This window comes from Varanus komodoensis, unplaced genomic scaffold (assembly GCF_004798865.1).
Source record: "Varanus komodoensis strain SLA01 unplaced genomic scaffold, ASM479886v1 scaffold48, whole genome shotgun sequence".
Lineage (NCBI taxonomy): Eukaryota > Metazoa > Chordata > Lepidosauria > Squamata > Varanidae > Varanus > Varanus komodoensis.
Window position 1 is genome coordinate 1,002,822 of NW_025336059.1, and position 16,411 is coordinate 1,019,232.

Genomic DNA, 16,411 nt, shown 5'->3' on the forward strand with positions numbered 1-16,411 from the left:
CTCCAGGGAAGGGGGCTGTTTCTTTTGCTTGTTTCTATTCTGAGCCCCTCTTTCGTCAAGGTTTTCCATAAACTGCACACCATCTTTGTTCATCCTGCGTATCTTGAATCTGGAAGGGCAAAGTCTTGGTTGGACAAGCCGACATGAAAACCCCGACGTACATTTTAGACAAGCAGCTGAGATCCAACCATGTGCCCATATTTGACTCTATTATTTCCGGAGGAACAGAAATAAAATCTAGGCCTTTCGGCTTGAACGGTCTGATGGGGGAGAACGTTCTCGAATCTTCTAGCTTAAGGGAAGCCACAAGAGATCTTGGGCAAACCGCACCAGCTGTGAGATATCAGACATTGATCACCAGATAGAAGATGGTGGTGGTACATTTTGACAGAATGGATTTGCCTTTGTTGTGCTCAGCAGAAATTTTCAGCCCCGCAGACCGATCGTCCGTCAGCTGCCGAGACTTGACATCTTGAGCTGGCTGTCGTTTTTGCTTGCGGTGCTGCTTTCGCAAGGTGAAGGATCCTCGCGAACGCGGTCTTCTGCAAAGTCTTCTTAAAGTCATGACGCGCGGTTTCCGGGTAGACCAAAAGATAGCTCAGAAGGATAAAAAGAAGAAAAGCGATGTATGAAACATGACCTTCACAAAGATCTTGGTTCTGCTTGCTGCCAGGATGGGCCCTCCTGATTCAGCAAAAAGAGGAGGGGCACATCCTGCTTCTTGGGGGTATTAAGCAGGTCTTAAATTTGCAGAAAAACTGTGCAATCATTTGTTTTAAAAATGGAAGCCATCTGTTTGAAGGTGGTACTGGAAAATCCAAAGCTGTGAGGCTTTGTAGGGGCAGCTGGCCAGGCGCAATAGCAGCCTGTCAGCTTTTCCCATTGGCTCTGCATCTGCATCCTAGCATGTCAAAGTACGCTCATCTGTCACATCCTCATTGATTTATCAAACTCATTATTGGCTGCATCGGGGTGGACAGATGCTTTGGCCTGTAATTCCCAGCTGCCCTTGGCAGCATAGCTAAGGGTGAAGGATTCTGGGAGTTGGAGACTGGGACATCAGAAGGGCTACAACTTACCAACTCCTGGTTTACACTGAGTAGTAGAAGTAGTAGTGTTTCAGGCGGACCTTTTTCCCAGCCTTACCTAGAAATACCAAGGAATTTCCTGGAAGTATTTGCAGAGAAAGAAGATTCTCTGCAAAGGGATTCTGGTTCTTTCCCTAAAACTTTGAGTCTTTCCTTTCACAAGGAAAGTTGTACAGCCGCGTTTGAGGTTTCATTGACCCTCTGAACCCAAACCCATGGCCAGAAGGGATCCATCTTCAAGAGCTAAAATGTGCAATGTTTCGTCTTCTGAGAAAAATCTGCAGTGCATCTCTTAAGAACTTTACCTGGGAACTTGATAGTGATTATCAGAATGCTAATTTTTAAAAAAGGGATTCAGGAAGTTATGCACCAGTTGCCTTAAGCTCCAGGAAAATATTATTAAAAATAAAATTGTCTGTCATATACAGGGACGAATCTTCCATAGAATCAGCATGGCTTCTGCAAAAAGGAGTCCTGTACCACTAAACTTGGTGACAACTGCTCGAAGGGTACCCATTTATGGCAGCACAAATGACAAAGAGTTTGGTGTTAACTTAAAAACTGCATCTGTATTTGAGCATGAGGTTTCATGGCCATGGTGAGCTGGGAGGTAGCTATCTTTGCAGGTGATGGAATGCTTTTGAGGGGTCAGGACGAAACGGGATTGTGAAAAGCTGTGGAAAGAACCTTTTTATCTTTGTCCTGTGGTGTTTCGGTGCACCAGAGCTCCCAGGAAGCTCGTGGGCTCTGGGTACCCCTTGGCTTGACAGCACTCTCCAGCCCTGATGTTGATTCCTAGGCGTCGCGAGCAGCTGCGAGCAGGTCCCTGCCATGCCCTCGGTCCAGGGAAGACACACGCTCCGCCCCGCGGGTCAGGAAGGTGCCTGCGCTAGGGGCATCTGTAGGATCTCTTCTCCGGTCCTCTCACGTGTGAGTCGCAGGCTGGCTTTGCTGGATTCCCCTTCCCTTGCCGCCCCAAGCCCTGCTCCGCCTCTGGCCTTCGCCTTCGACCGATCCGGCAAGCGGTGGCTTTTCGGTGCAGGTGCCTCCCGCCCACCCGCCCACCACGACCTCGCAAGACGCACCCGCCTCCCCCTGACTGGTTGCAGGAGTGATGACTCCGCGAGGCGAAATGACGCCTGCACGGGGAGGGCACGAGCGCCCCGGGCCAGCTCTGACATTTCAGGCTGACGGCAGGGCTTGACGTCACGCGAGCGGCATCCCAAAAGTGCAGGCTTTCATTTCCCCCTTGAGCACGGCTCTCGTCCGACCGAGCCGAGGCCGCCTTCCCCGCATGCTTGCGATCTTTTCCATGCTGGCAGGAAGTGGCAGCCTCGCGGGCACGAGCTGACAGAAATGTGGCTGTGTGGGCCCGGTGAATGCGCTTCCGGCGTGCTGACGGTGCTGCCCCAGGTGTGTTCGAACCCTCGCAGCTTCTCGGACGCGGGAGCGCGAAATGTTCCCGATTAGGATTCGGCAGAGGGGCATTGCGAGTCGGACATCGCGAGGGTCGTCTTGCTGCTGGCTCCCCCCAGATGGGTGGGTCTGGCCTGATGCCAGTCTCTCCGTTGCTGGGTTAAGACTTTTCTCTTCTGGCCGGGGGCCTCAGGCGGAATCCGTGTCTCGTCAGTTTCGATGCTGCAGCCCATCTTCCCAGTCTGGTGCTCCCCAGATGTGTGGGACTAACACCCATCATCCTGCAATCTGTCCTTATGCTGCCGAGTTGGTTGGCCCTGGAATTCTTCCAATGAAGGGATGAATTTTCCTTTCTTGGAATAAACCAAGAGATATTTTGAATATAATAATAAGCTGATTGTAAGGTCATATGTGTTCACTTGTTTTATTATTATATTTGTAGCCTGATTTCTCCCCCTTCTGCAGGGATCCTCTAGCCTCCTCCTCGGCCCCTGCATTCCCAACAACCCTGTGAGGTAGGCTGGCCTGAGAGTCGGCGATTAGCCTACAGTCTCTCTGAGTATCATGGCTGAGTTAGGGACCAGAACCAGGAAACTTTCCACTTCTGCAATCATCCGAACGCAAACTTGGCATTTAGAGCTCTTTGAAAATTTGCACATTGCTGAATTTTGCAAGGCAGGTCTCCAAACCAGGAAATGAATACAAAAAATGTATACACTGGAGGGAAAACTGTTTGCTAATATGCTGCATTTTAAAAAACAAACTTGCTGGCAAAAAGTGTGTATTTTAGTCATCAAAATGCAAGTGTTAAGAGAACTGAGCAAGAAAATGGTTTAGAAATTTTCTTCTGAACATTTGTGTTCAATAGGAGGCCGCTTAAAGATTGCTGAACAAAGAGAAAGCGCGTTGCTAAAAATGGAGCACAATTTACATAACAATTCCATTTGCTAATTTATCCCTCTTAGATGCAAATTTCAAAATAGTTGTTCGGTATTTCTGCTCAAATGATAATATCTCACCATACTGTGGAAAACTGGGGGAGAGAAACCGATGTAGCTTTCTCTTAAGCATGCAATTGAGGTTTTAGGATGCTTCGTCTTTTAACTGAGTTTGAACAGAACCATTTGGCCAATAAAGGAACTGTCTTTTCAAAATATAGGACACCTGGCCACCTAAGTTCTACCTAGCGATGTGCATTTTGAGGGCAAAGTTTGCATTTGAGGGCAAATGCGACAGAGGTGAAAAAGAAAAAGATCTTGGAGTAATTGTGGACGATAGACTAAACGTGAGTCAACGATGCAGCCACCCAAAGGGCAAATGCTATTTTGGGATGCATTAACAGAAGCATGACTTCCAAATCACGAGAAGTAGGAGTTCCCCTGTACTCCTCACTAGTCAGACCTCACCTGGAGTATGTGTCCAGTTCTGGGCACCAAGATTGAAGAAAGATGCAGGTAAATTAGGAAGGGTCCATTGGAGGGCAACCAAAATGATCTGAGGTTTGGAAATGCTGCCCTGTGAGGAGAGACTGAGAGAACTGGGCATGTTCAGCCTCGAGAAGAGAAGACTGAGGGGGGACATGAGATCCCCGTATGAGTCCCTCAGAGGCTGCCACGAGGAGGAAGATCAGGATCTCTTCTTGCTGATGCCAGAGTGCCGGACACGGAATGATCGAGTCCAGTTGCGACAGCCCAGGTTCAGGCCGGGCATCAGGAAGAGCTTCCTCACTGCCAGAGCAATGCGACAGTGGGCCCGGCTGCCTGGAGGGGTGGGGGGCTCCCCCACACTGGAGGCATTCAAGGAGAAACTGGGCGGCCCTCTGAGTGGGGTGGTGCGACTTGGTGTCCTGCAACAGCAGGGGGTGGACCGGATGGCCTTCATGGCCCCTTCCAACTCGACTCTTCTCTGACTGTTCAGAGAGAAGTTCATGCAGTAGCACGTTTAGGTTCTAATATCATGATGCGAGGGGGGCAAATGTCCCCGTGTGGTCTGCACCCCTCTGCCGTGACTCCGCTTCGTGCTGGTTAAGCGAGCTCAAATGTTGCAGCCTTTCCTTCCAAGGAAGCCGCCGCAGCCCTGCAGCACTTCAATTCCCCTTTTCTGCCCATTTCTCAACTCTGCAATATCCTTTTGCAATGCAGTGGCCAGAACGGAGTGCGGTCTTCTAAGTGTGGTTATTTGTTTAAAGAGAGCGAGCACAATCTTGCACTTTGTGAATTTCAGTTCCTTTCCTGATTTTGCCAAAAACGGCGCGTGCCTCTTTCACAGCTGCTAAACTCCGGGCTGCTTTCTCATTATGTTTCCTCCACAACCTCAGGATCCTGTTCTTGGGCCTCTCATTGCTGCGCCCTGTCTGCTTTTCCAAATATCGGGGCACGCAAATAGCTGCCGTGACACGACCTGGAGGCCTTGTGCCTCTTGTCTTGTGGGTTTCATGTCTCAAAGTTTTGTCACCAGGTCTGTGTCCAGGCCTCCTGATCCCAAACAGAGAGAAGGGAAAGCAGAAAAGAGCATCCTTGAACTTATATCCCTTAACCACTTCCTACTTCTATGTTTAGTTGTGTTTGCTGTTGTTGTTGGTGGTGTTGTTATAGTTCTATCGTGCCTTCTGCCCCTTGCAAGCTATGTAGCTTTTACAACCTGCCTCTTTTCCTTTCACAACAACCCGGTGAGGTAGGTTAGGCTGAGAGACAATGGCTGGTTCAAAGTCTCCCAGGGAGTTTCATGGTCCAAGTAGGGGCTAGAACCCAGATCTCCCGAGTCCCACTCCAACACTCTAACCACTATGCAACACTTCCTATCACACCACACTGGCTCTGTTCTGTTCTGTCATTTGCCAGCTACTGCGACTTTTTGGCACTGAATGCTAAATCGGGGCTGATCCAGCGATCAGGGGAAATGCCCACAAAAGCTCAGAAGCGTGCCAAGGGCGGGCGAGCCCCTGTCTGGCTGTCTGCAAACATCTGCGGCAAACACATGCTCAGAGGCACTCTTGGGGCCGGAAGAAGCCTGCTGGCCCATCTTGTGACCAGAAAAGTATGCATCACGGACGGGGTTGTCCAGCCAGGAGAGGGGGGCCGGTGGCTGAAGGAGGAAAAGTCCAAGGGGCTTTCGTCCGTGAGCCCATACTGGCCCCGAACCTGCTCCAGACGGCAGACTCTCTCCTGCTTTGCCCTGAACTTCCAAGCGATCCTGCTTGCACTGAACTGTGCAACCAATGGGAGATTTTTCCTGGCTGGAGGGAAGCTGCGATCAAGTGGAGCCCCAAGTTCTGATCCAAGATTTCGGGTCCCTGCACCACTTCCTCTGGATTCTGACTTTAGCTGCCTCCTCGCTAGACCTGAACTTTTATCCTATTATTTAAGAAGGAGGCAATTCTGGTGCTCCCTGCAGATCGAACCTGCCTGTTTCGAAGACGGCTTCAAGCCTTAAAGGGAGACCTGATCCCTGCCTTTTGAATGCCGTTTCCATTTAAGCATGGGTGTATTTCCCTTCCTTTCCTTGCGCCCTTATTTCCTTAGAGCAGATTTTTCTGTTCAAAAAGGTAAGATGGCCGCGTTTAGTGGGTTCGTCTGTTCTGGAGCTCCGTGAGTAGAAGGCAGCGATGGCCGTGCGCAGGCCCAAGAAGAGATCCCCGGACATTTTCTCAGTCCAGCCCCTCCTGAAAGATTCCCGCTCAGCTCATCCGCAAATACCAGAAGATCCATTGCTTTAAACTGTTTATGTTGCTCTTCAAAGCTGCAAGAGGCTCTCCAGGAAGGCTGGCCGGCAAACCAAAAGAAACATCTTGCAGCATGAGCGCACAAAGAGGCTTGTTTTGGAAACAAAACTCAGAATTTCCACGGGGTGTTATGGTCAATCAGGCAGAACCTTGCCCTGGGACTCAACGAGTCCGTAGCCTTCGGCACGGCCCTCCGGCTACCGCCGGCTGGGGAACGGCTTCTGTGCCGGACCCAAGGCAAGGGAGTGAGGCTGGACGGCACCTGGATTCGTCAGGCAGCACCGTTAACGGGATGGCAGCCCCCCCTCATCCCCCCCGCCTGTCTGCCTCTTGCCGAGCAGCACCTTGACTTCCTCCTTCTCCTTCCTGCCGGCACTTTTTCTTTTGGCAGCAAGAATACAGAAGATCTATTTCAGTGGTTCCCGTTAGGGACTTCTTGACACGTCACAGGCCGGAAATGCCCCATGCGGCTCTCTTCCCACAGAAAGGTGTGGGCCGGACGGTACAAAATGCGGCCAGAGCCGGAGCAGGACGGGGAGGAGAGAGACGGTGGCTGCGGAGCATCGGACCTCTGGCTGGCTCTGGCGCTTGAGTTTCGAACCCGACGCCGGGAAGTGAAGACGGGGGGCAGAGATGACAGCACGCCGCTCTTGGGCCAGACCGCTGCTGCTTTGTGTCGTGGCACTCGGGGTGTGTGTGGAACCCACCGCGGGTTCCCAGGCTGTGCGAGAAGGAAAGCCAGTGTGTTGTGCCGCGAGTCCCTCCAGTAAGTTCAATCTCGAGCGTTCCTCTTTCTCGGGGGAGAACAGCGCAGGTTCAAGGCTGCCTCGGAGCCTTCCCTTTCCGCCGCAGCCCTTCATGGGGCTGATGGGAGATGCTCTCCGCCTCCTGTTTTTCGGTCCTCTTTGCAGGCCAAGACTTGGGGAAAATCCGGCTTTTTCCAAAGGGCAGTGTTGAATTGGGGAGTGTTGAGAAAAGGGCCACAAGAGCAGAATCCGGGGTCCAGCCACGACAGTGCATTAGATTCGCACCCGGTTCCTTACAGATTCCTAAGTGGACATGCCCAAAGTCTGAGAGCTGGGACCCTTCTTAACGGGGCCTGTGGGTCAGGACGCATGCGAGAGCGGCCAGGTGGCCGTAGCCACGGCCTTTGTCCTCCCTTTTGCGGCCTAATCTGTGTTTTCCCCACGACAGCGGAAGCCCCGAAATCGTGTGACTCCTGCAGCCCTGGGACGTGCTGTGGGGACAAATGGTGCGCCTCGTGTCGGAAGCTCCCCAGATGCCAGGAGGGGGAGAAGCTGTACTGCTCAGGTAAGCTGCGGTCCTGCCCTCTTTGCACCAGGATGCTGAACTGGAGCCCAGGACGCCTCTCCACATCCCAGCCCCCTCTCTCGGTGGACTGCAGGGCGCAGAGGCTGGGCTGGGGGCCTCTCAGGCCAGGACACCCCTAGCCGGACCGTCCCCGGGGGGGGGGACCCTGAACGGATGAGCTGCAAAAGCACCGTGCTGGACCTTCTCTCTCCCCCTGGCCCCTAATTTTCCAACCGAGTGGAAAACGCAGAACTCTGCTGGTTCGGCGCTCGGCATTTGGCTCTCAGAAACTCAGTTGCTTTCGGGTATTGAATTTTCGCAAGCCTTTAGAAAAGGCTCGGAGAGTCCTCTTTTCAATTTAGCCTTTCCCAAGGCATGGTTTTATTGTTTGGACTGCTTTTGGTGCAAGGGGGCAGAGTTTGGACCCCTGTGGGGTTACCCCAAGCTCCACTCCAATGGCAGAAAGCTGTACCCAGGTGCCTGACTGCCCTTGGAGGGGGCCTTTCGGGGTGGGGTTTCAGCAGGCTGGTTGGGGAGGAGAGCGGCTGTGCTGGCCCCTCAGCCTGGGGCAAAACACGAAATGCTTTGCAGGGCGCAGGGTGTTAAAGCCACTGTGGCCGTCACTCGGCTTCTGCCCAGGATTCCCTGAGAACGTTGGGGCTGATTCCAAGCTTTTATTTTTGATTGCACAGCTCAATGGTCATTACCCAGATCAGGAGATCTCCAAATGTTATTACTTGTCTGTCTTTATATATTCACTGTTTAACATGTTTGCATCGCCTGTATCTTACCCTGAAAGGAGGCTGCAAAGCCTTTTAAGTCTATGAACTAACCTCCGCTCGCTTCCTCTCCTAGGCACGACCGATTTCAGGTACTTCTGCAAGCCGTGTCCAAATGGAACCTTCTCAGACCCCAAAAAGGAATGTTGTACCCCTTGGACAGAGTAAGTGTGTGCCGTTTTGTGTCTCGGTGTGTGTCCAGACTGGGCATGGGGGAGGCAGCATCCAACGCTCTTGCTTCCTGGAAGCGTGGCATCCGCTTCCCATGCAGCCTTCATGGGGTTTGCAGGAAGTCGTGCCCACCGCTTGGGTCAATCCACAGACAGAAAATGGTCTGCTTGGCAGGGGGATGCCTGTGCCGTGACGTGGTTTGGCCACTAGGGGGCGTGGCAGCATAGGGAAGGGGACACGGGTAGGCATGATGGGGCAAATGCCCAGGGCTCACAGCTCAGCAGGGCCCCTCTGGCGAGGGCCCCTGAAGCAGCTGCTCCGCATGCCACCTGGTCGCTCATTTGCCTCTGGGTCTGGCCGAGACCCCAACCCTCTGGTAGCTCCAGGGCTAAAATCTATTTCAGAGATATTTAATTTGGGGAAGGGGCATCTGGGGCTGGGAAGGGTTCTAAAATCCCAAACAAAGCTACTGGCATATTGTATATTTCATGAACTTCCAAGCAGCTTTCATTCCATCCTTGGCAGAATGAATCTCTCTCTCTCTCTGTCTCTCTCTCCTTTCTTTCTTACTTTTCCAAAATTCCATCTGTAAGTGAACATGCACATTCCTGAAAATGCAGAAAAGCTCCCTGAAATAGGCTGATCCTTCTAAAAATGCATCTTTTCCTGCTTTAGCGTAAGGGGAAACGTGCATTTTGGGGCAGTGTTTTTCTTTTCTATTTTGTGTTGCCTCGCCTATACTCCTCTTAAAAACGGCCTGCAAGTCTGCTGAACTGCAGGAATTGGGGGGAGTCCGATTTGTGGGTTTATTAGAGTCCGCCACAGATTTCTACACCGTTTCTCATGCAAGCCCCGGCCCGCAAGTGGAACCTGCCAGGTTAGGGAAAGGTCGCGGGACTCACTGCAGCCCTTGCTAATCGTTCATGTTCCACTTGTAATTCCTCCCTGCTCCTTTTCTTTCTGCCTTCCTGTGTAGCTGCGAACGGGCTGGATTACTTACTGTCCATCCAGGGAGTGCAACCCGCGATGCGCGATGCGGCCGGGACCGTGTCATCACGAAACAAGAAGGTATTGCTTTGTTTTATTTTGGAAAGAGACGTGCTTTATATATGGATATTAGAATGGGATGGCGGGGGGGAGAGATGCTCTGCACCTCCCTGCGTCCTCTCTGAGAATTAACCTTGCTCAACCTTGCAGGGCTGTTGTGCAAACAGCGGATTTTACAAAGCCCTCTTTTTTTGATAGGCCTGATTTGCAAGAGGCAAAAGGGGGGGAGAGGAAGGATCCCTCGTTTTTCATGGAGGGGAAGCAAGCTTCCCACAATTCCAGGGAGGGCATCATACGGCTGGCAGAGTTAGGCGTTCGGCAGGGCGGCAGCCACCAAAAGCCCCTTGCCGATGCGAGCAGAGAGTGAATGAAAAGAGCTTGAAAAGCAAAATAAATGTGAAATTGCAGGGGGTTTTGAGCCTGCCTGAGGGAGCTGGAAGTTAATCTGGGTCTAATCTGGTTCAGGTTTAGGAGCAAGTGCTGAGACAGGGACTTAGCGGTGCCGGATGGCCAGGGCTGGAGCGTTTGGCGCGTGAGCACCGATCTCTCTCTCCTGGAGCAACAGGGCAGCATCCATTCCAGGGGCATTTAAATGTAGCTTCCCCCAGTACCCGCGGCCCTAACTGCTCGCTCGATTTTTTCAGAGCCCTCCCTCGTGACTTTCTTGTTCGTCCTGACGTCGGTGGGAATCGGTCTCCTCGTCCTCCTGACTTTTGTCTTAGTCGTCTGTACGTGGATGCAGAAGGAGAAATTTCCTTTGGAGGCAGGTCGGTACTGCTCTGAACTGGGGGGCTTCCCGGGATTGCCCCGTCACGAGTTGGGGCGCCTCTGTTGGCCAAATTGGGCAGCCCTGGCCCAATTTCCTTGCAAAACATTCTGTATTGCTCCCAAGTTGGAGTCACCCAGAACAGATCTCTGAGCATGCACAGAGCGGTTTGTTGGGCCCAGTCTAGCGACTGTCTGCAGAAACGCCCCTCATGAGCATCCCTGGGCCCCAACCCTTGGCACAGCATCCCCCAGTCTCTTCCGCCCAGTTCCCACCTGTGGCAAGCCGCCTGGCTTGTTCTCTTCACTGGAGGTCTAAAGGGGGCAGGGGCAACTTGCAGGCTTTGGCTGGACGTAATTCGGCCCCTTAGAAAAGTGTCTCAGAAAAGAGCAGCGTGCCCATCGCTTGCCATCCTGCTGGGAGGAGAAGCAGCAGGCGGGGAGGAGGAGGTGGCAGAGAGACAAGGAAGGAAGGAAGGAAGGAAGGATGTGGGGTGGAAAGAGGGAAAGAAATGGGCCCCAGAGCAGAGAGAAGGCGCCAAGGGGCTGCAGAGAGAGAAGGGGCAGAGGAGACCGAGGGAGCCGGGAGAGAAGCAGGGATGCTGCCCAATTCCAGTGTCAGTCCTTCCCGCAACTGGCAAGGGCCCCGGTAAATTATCCTTGTGGGAAAGGAGGCTCCGGATTTGGCTCCTTGCTCTATCGCAAGGCTCCCTGTGGCGACTGAGTGTGTGCCATGGGAGCAATGCCGTGCCTTCCGGAGGGCCGCCTTCTCCACAAAAGTTTGGCCTCCGGCTGCCGGAGCCTTCCAGCGGGAGATGCCGGGGCTCGAACGCGGGGCCTCCTGCCGCTGAACTCCAGCCTTCCCCCAGTGAGCCCGCCCCCTTCAGGGCTGCTTGAGGCTTCCTCCGGGGCTGGCCACCGCTCGCAGAGGACACGGGCCCCTCCAGGGACCAGCCGGGGTCGCAGCAGCAGCGCCGCCCTGACCCCCTGCCCCTTTCGTCCCACAGAAAGCGAGGCTGTCTACGTGCCGGAGTGCGTGGGGTCCCAGCTGCTTCATGCCGACGCCTGCAGCTTCCAGTTCCCGGAGGAAGAACATGGGGACAAAATGCCGGAAGAGACACCCTCGCTGAAGTCCTTGCCACACTGAGGAAGGTCTCCTAGGCCGATTTAATGAAACACACCATCCGGCCTTTTGGGGAGTGCCACCGCCATCTCCGAATTGTCTCCCAGAAGAACACAGCTGCGTGTCTTTAAGGCGTGTGCATTGGGTCGGTTTGCGGGCGCGAGCTGGTTGCCAGCCTTCGCTCACCACCGTTTTCGCAGTGCCGCTCTGTCTCTCACCTTGCCGAAGGGGTCGGGGAGGGGGAGCGGCTTCTCCAGATGCGGCTAGAGAGTAAACAATGCGAGCATCACATAATCTCCCTCATTGCACAGGTAGGAGCAATCTGGGCCCTTAATCCCCGAAGCCAAAACTTCCACCGGATTGGATGGAAGGATGGAGACAGCCTTTTCGGAGGAGTCTTTTTACTCAGGCAAATTTTGAGCATGGCCAGCAGAGGTGCGCTGGGGCAGACGCCCGGAGGATCCAGCGGTTAAAGGGAGAAGCCAGGTGGAGTTAAGCGGACCATGGGTGGCGCTTACTGGTCTTTTATGCCTGAGGCCTGCTTACCTGACGGAAGGCGCTTTTGCCAGCCAGGTCAAGGCTCTGCGCTTCTATTGAGCAGCTCTATCCAGATTCTTGGGTTCCAACACCCTCCTTTTTAAGACTTCTTGTCTAGGTCGGTTGCAGAATGCTCCTTTAATTTTCGGGGAGAATCCCTTTTCATGCTTGTATACAAAAATAGAAACTCAGCTTCGGAGGGGCGAAAGGGGGAATTTACTGGATTTTCTGCGTTCTGATGGGCCGTGGGCAGCGCGGTCTAGTGCAGCGAGAACTCTTTTCTGGAGGCTGCCTTGGGCATTTTCTGTTTTGAAAACTTGGGTGCTCTTTCTCCCCTTCTTCGCCAACGGTGCCATGAGGCACCAGAGGAAGTTGCTTTCATCACGGCGGTCTAATCGCCAGCCTCAAAAGGCTTTGCTTTATGCAACGCCCATGTTTCGAACTGCGCTTCCTTTGCGAAACCTGAATCGGAGCTTTTTTTATAGTAAAGCAGTAAGTATGCCAACACCGTGCCTTCTTTCTTTCCTCCTGCGACTTATGAAGAGAGAGGAAATGGAATTTGTGTCTGTTGCGTAGAATGAGCTCATGGGGATGGCACTTTCTCTTTCGTGGTAGCAGCCGCCAATTGAAAATGCACGTCCCTAAATTGCGCTTGGCCGCGGATGGTGACTCACTTCCTTGGGGTTTCCCCTTGAATTTGGGGGTCAATTTACGAGAGACTTTCAGGGCAAAGTTATTTGGTGTACAGAGGAAAATTGGGCAAGAGTGTGTCTTTTCCCCGGAAGCCTCTTTCCAGTCAACTAGTGCTACCCTCCAAGCAAACGCCCAGTTCTGCCCAATTTCTGGACCCATGTTTGTCTCAGTTACAGGGCTGGAATCCCACAGGGGTGAAAGCGGCCTGATGAAACCCTTTTCTCGTGCCAGCAGTGCGGTTCTCCTATGAAGCTGGCAAGTGGGGAATTCAGGGCAGGTACAAGACAGTCCTCCTTCACACAACACTGCGAAACACTGGAATTCGCTTCCACATGCTGTTGCGACGGCCACCGATTTGGAAGGCCTGGCTTCCTATTATTCATGCGCCGTAGCTAATGCAAGATCAGGATGTTCTGCATTGCCTGCTAAGCTACAGCGATAACTCCCCCCACACCCCCCAGTGTCAGCCATCCCCTTAACCCTTCCCATCACACCTTGGAGATCGATGGAATGGTGTATGGAAAACCCAGTATCCTCAGGGGTAAAGCTCGATCTTCAAAGGGGGCAGATTGGCCCCTTGACCTGTTTGCGCTGTTTCCTTTGCAAGAAATAGGTAGGTTTTTGTACAGAAGGGCTTCACCACATCATAGATAAGGGGTTATTTTTTCTGGTGGTCCTTTATAGGAAAAAGAACGAGGGCTTTTCAAATACACGAGTGATCTTGGTTTAGGAGCCGCGGTAGGCGACCTTCGTATCCTCCGGGATCGATTCGCCGCAGCTTTGGTGGAGGAGCTCGGTAGCGTCCTTCCCGCCGTCCGTCGGGGTCTTCCCGTGAGTCACGAGCTGGCGGAGGGGTTTGCAGGTCTCCTGGGAGGCGGGGAGGTTGGGGGGCAGGTTGGACTGGAGGTGGAGGGAGACCATTTGCGAGCTGGTCAAGGGGCCGTCCGCCTCGTTCCCGCCGGGGGGCTGCATCTTGCTCCCAAACATCCTCTGGAAGCAAGAGGCGTAGGGCCGGTCCTTGCCATTGCCCCCGGCAGCCGCGGGTCCGCTCTCTTTCCCCCGGTCGTGAGCGCTCTCGTGCTTGTCCAAGGCAGCCAGGACGGGTTTGATGATGTACTGGTTGCCGCTGCTACAGACGGGGTTGCCCCGGAGGACCGCTTTCACCGACTGGCAGCAGCTGATGCCGGGGACAATGGATATTTGGATCTGAGGCATGGGCAAGGTGTTTCGGGAGACCCCCTTGCTGGGTGGGAGGGGGAGGCCCTCCGAAGGGCCGGAGGCTTCCCCTCTGGGCGGCTTCTCCAAGCTTTTGGCGGGCTGCTTGTCCGTCCCACGGCCGCTGCTGCCTGCCTGGGCCCAGTGGCTCCTCAGCGAGCGGAGGGAAGTCCTGCTCTTGGTGAGGTGGGGCGGCCCGTTGTCGGAGGCCAGGCCGTTGTAGAGCAGCGTGAAGTGGCACAGGGACTCCAGTGGAAGGATGTGCTGTGCTTTTTGGACCTTGGTGAATATCTCGATGGTCAGATCTAGGAAACGCACAGAGAGAGCTCGTGTCTCACCTGCCCAGGACAAAGAAACCCGCCCAGAAAACGTGCAACCCGGGAACTGGCTAAATGCGGCTCCTGCTGCGGCCGAGTGGCATTTTTTCTGCTCGGAAGACACGGCTCGTGAGGAGCTTAGAGGCCTTGGAGGTAGCAGTTGGGCGCTGGTTGATTTTGACGTGTGGCTGAAGGACGTGCCCCTCAGAATGTGGGGAAGGTCTCTTCCCCCCCTCCACACACACACCGCCTCCCGAACACCCCGAAAATGACATCAGGAAGATTTTGCACAATTTCTCCAAGGAGAGAAGAATTTCCCACCTGGGTACCTGGCCACCCACTGCTTCCTTTCCTATCTTAACATCTGTTTCCTTTCTGCCACACACGGGCCGCAGCGGAGAGACGCCTTTATAGTTGCCACCTAATTAGGCTGTCGGGCTGGTGGCCTCAGAAGGGTCAGCGGCTGAGTAGCAGGACTGGGAAGGCTGCTCGTTGCGCTGCGCTTGAACGGGGTGGGTCGGTGTGGCGGTCTGTGGCCTTTTCCGTACTTTGCCAAGGCGCAGCCAGAGGCAGCTGGCAGCTACAGGCAACATGGCATTGCTCCAGATGTGGGAAGAACAGCGGCCCCTATCTGAATACTAACTCATCCCACATCCTGGGGTAACTGGCACCCCCCGGCTCGCATTCTGTATTGCAGTTTACACAGAATTAGCCCTCCCCAATTTGTTCTTCTACAGCGTTGTCACAAAGTGCCTAGTCTAAAACTTTCCCAAATTTCAGCAGCTAGCTTTTTATGGTTTTCGTTCTATAAAGCAAAAATATCCTTGATACAAACCCCCCAAATTTGCATGCCAAGTTGGTTTTAGGACCTTTTTATGCCTGAATAATGGTACGAAAGAGGGTTAAGTACAGATCACCTCAATTTCTTTTGAAGGGAAAGAGTTTGAACTTTTAACCCTTCCAAAGAACAGAAGTACAAACCACTGAAGGAAAGAGTTGCTTTTTTCTAAGTTCGTGGCCAAACTGGTGTTGCGTGAGGTCACTGCATATCTGAGGAATCCCCGCCCAAAGGCCGCCTTCCGCTCAATATATGGGAGCCCCACCTATTTGGTCCTTCCATGCCGACAGGCCCTGCTCGTTCGTCGTTCATCCCAGCCCCACCATCCCAGCCTTCCTCTTGTCCCCAGGACCATCTGAACCTGCTTACCCAGAGTTTCGTTCACCACCGTGGGAACAATGTTCTTCAGCGCCCCACAGTTCGTGTGCAGAGCAGGGTTTGCGTTCATCTCCAGCAGCCAAACCTGCCAAAATTTCCTTAGGTCAGGGGTTCAGAGCATCAGTCCAGGGGTACATATGAGACCCTCAAAATTCCACAAGTTGCTGAGTCCACCTGCCCGCCCTTTGGTCTGCCCAACTTTAGTGAAGTCCTTTAGCCTGACCCCATTTTAAATTCTTGAAGCGTCTCTCTGAAAAATTGATCTTATATCCCCTAGAGAGCATCGAAGGAAAAGATCCTCCGTGGTGCCTGAAACTCCCCTTTTTATGCCCTTCCCCACTCTCAAATTACCCGCCCATAATGCAAAGTGAAACAGGACAAAAACAGGGGGGGCAAAGTTGAAGGAGCCATTTTTGCTCCGTTTTAGTGTAACTTCAAGACTTGCACCAACAGCTAATGCCAGAAGAGGGCAGAAATGGCAAAGCCCCCACAAAACGGTCCTCTCCTCCGCTCAGAACCAGACTTTTCTCCAAAGGACGTTAGATTTTGCTGCAAGCTTTTTGTCTGCCACTAGGGGGAGCTAATGCCCTGCCTATATTCTCTTGCTGGGGAAAAAGAACAGAAAACCAGAATTTTCCATTTTGAAAAGCAGACCAAGAGGGGAGCAGACTGCCAGCCAGCTTCTCCACTTTGAGAAAGTCTGGCCCATCTGGAAATCAAACCCCAGATAGAGATCTCGGAGAAATCCAAAGTGGATCCAATACATCCAAATATCTATCACTTCGACTGGAAGATGCCCTCGCTCCAAATGGGCTTTGTGGATTAATCAAAACGGGATTGGCTTTGTAGCATTGTGACCCCAGTGTGCTCTCTGGGTGATTCTTAACTGGCTGACACACAACTTTTAGCCAAGGATTTGAACAAAAAACAACAGAGGTGTTGCTGAGTGCATGTGGCCCAACCTTTCCACTTGGAATTTCCCCTAAACTTAATTAAAGGGTGAGTGTATGGG

General features: G+C 53.1%; 2 protein-coding genes across 2 annotated transcripts in view; one reads left to right on the top strand and one right to left on the bottom strand.

The window, feature by feature from the left end:
• Positions 1–5,276: 5,276 nt before the first annotated feature.
• TNFRSF18 (TNF receptor superfamily member 18) lies at positions 5,277–12,463 on the top strand. The gene is made up of 6 exons (XM_044445449.1): positions 5,277–6,991; positions 7,420–7,536; positions 8,392–8,479; positions 9,463–9,554; positions 10,178–10,300; positions 11,306–12,463. Exons 1-6 carry the CDS (start codon positions 6,859–6,861, stop codon positions 11,443–11,445), a joined length of 693 nt encoding a protein of 230 aa, XP_044301384.1. The 5' UTR covers positions 5,277–6,858; the 3' UTR covers positions 11,446–12,463.
• A 914-nt stretch (positions 12,464–13,377) lies between these two features.
• Positions 13,378–16,411, bottom strand: part of TTLL10 (tubulin tyrosine ligase like 10) — a 28,118-nt gene continuing 25,084 nt past the window's right edge. The window contains exons 15-16 of the mRNA XM_044445302.1: positions 15,391–15,484; positions 13,378–14,171 (exon numbers count right to left, since the gene is read on the bottom strand). Of these exons, the coding sequence (XP_044301237.1) occupies positions 13,378–14,171; positions 15,391–15,484 (888 nt within the window). The remainder of the gene's footprint in view (positions 14,172–15,390; positions 15,485–16,411) is intronic.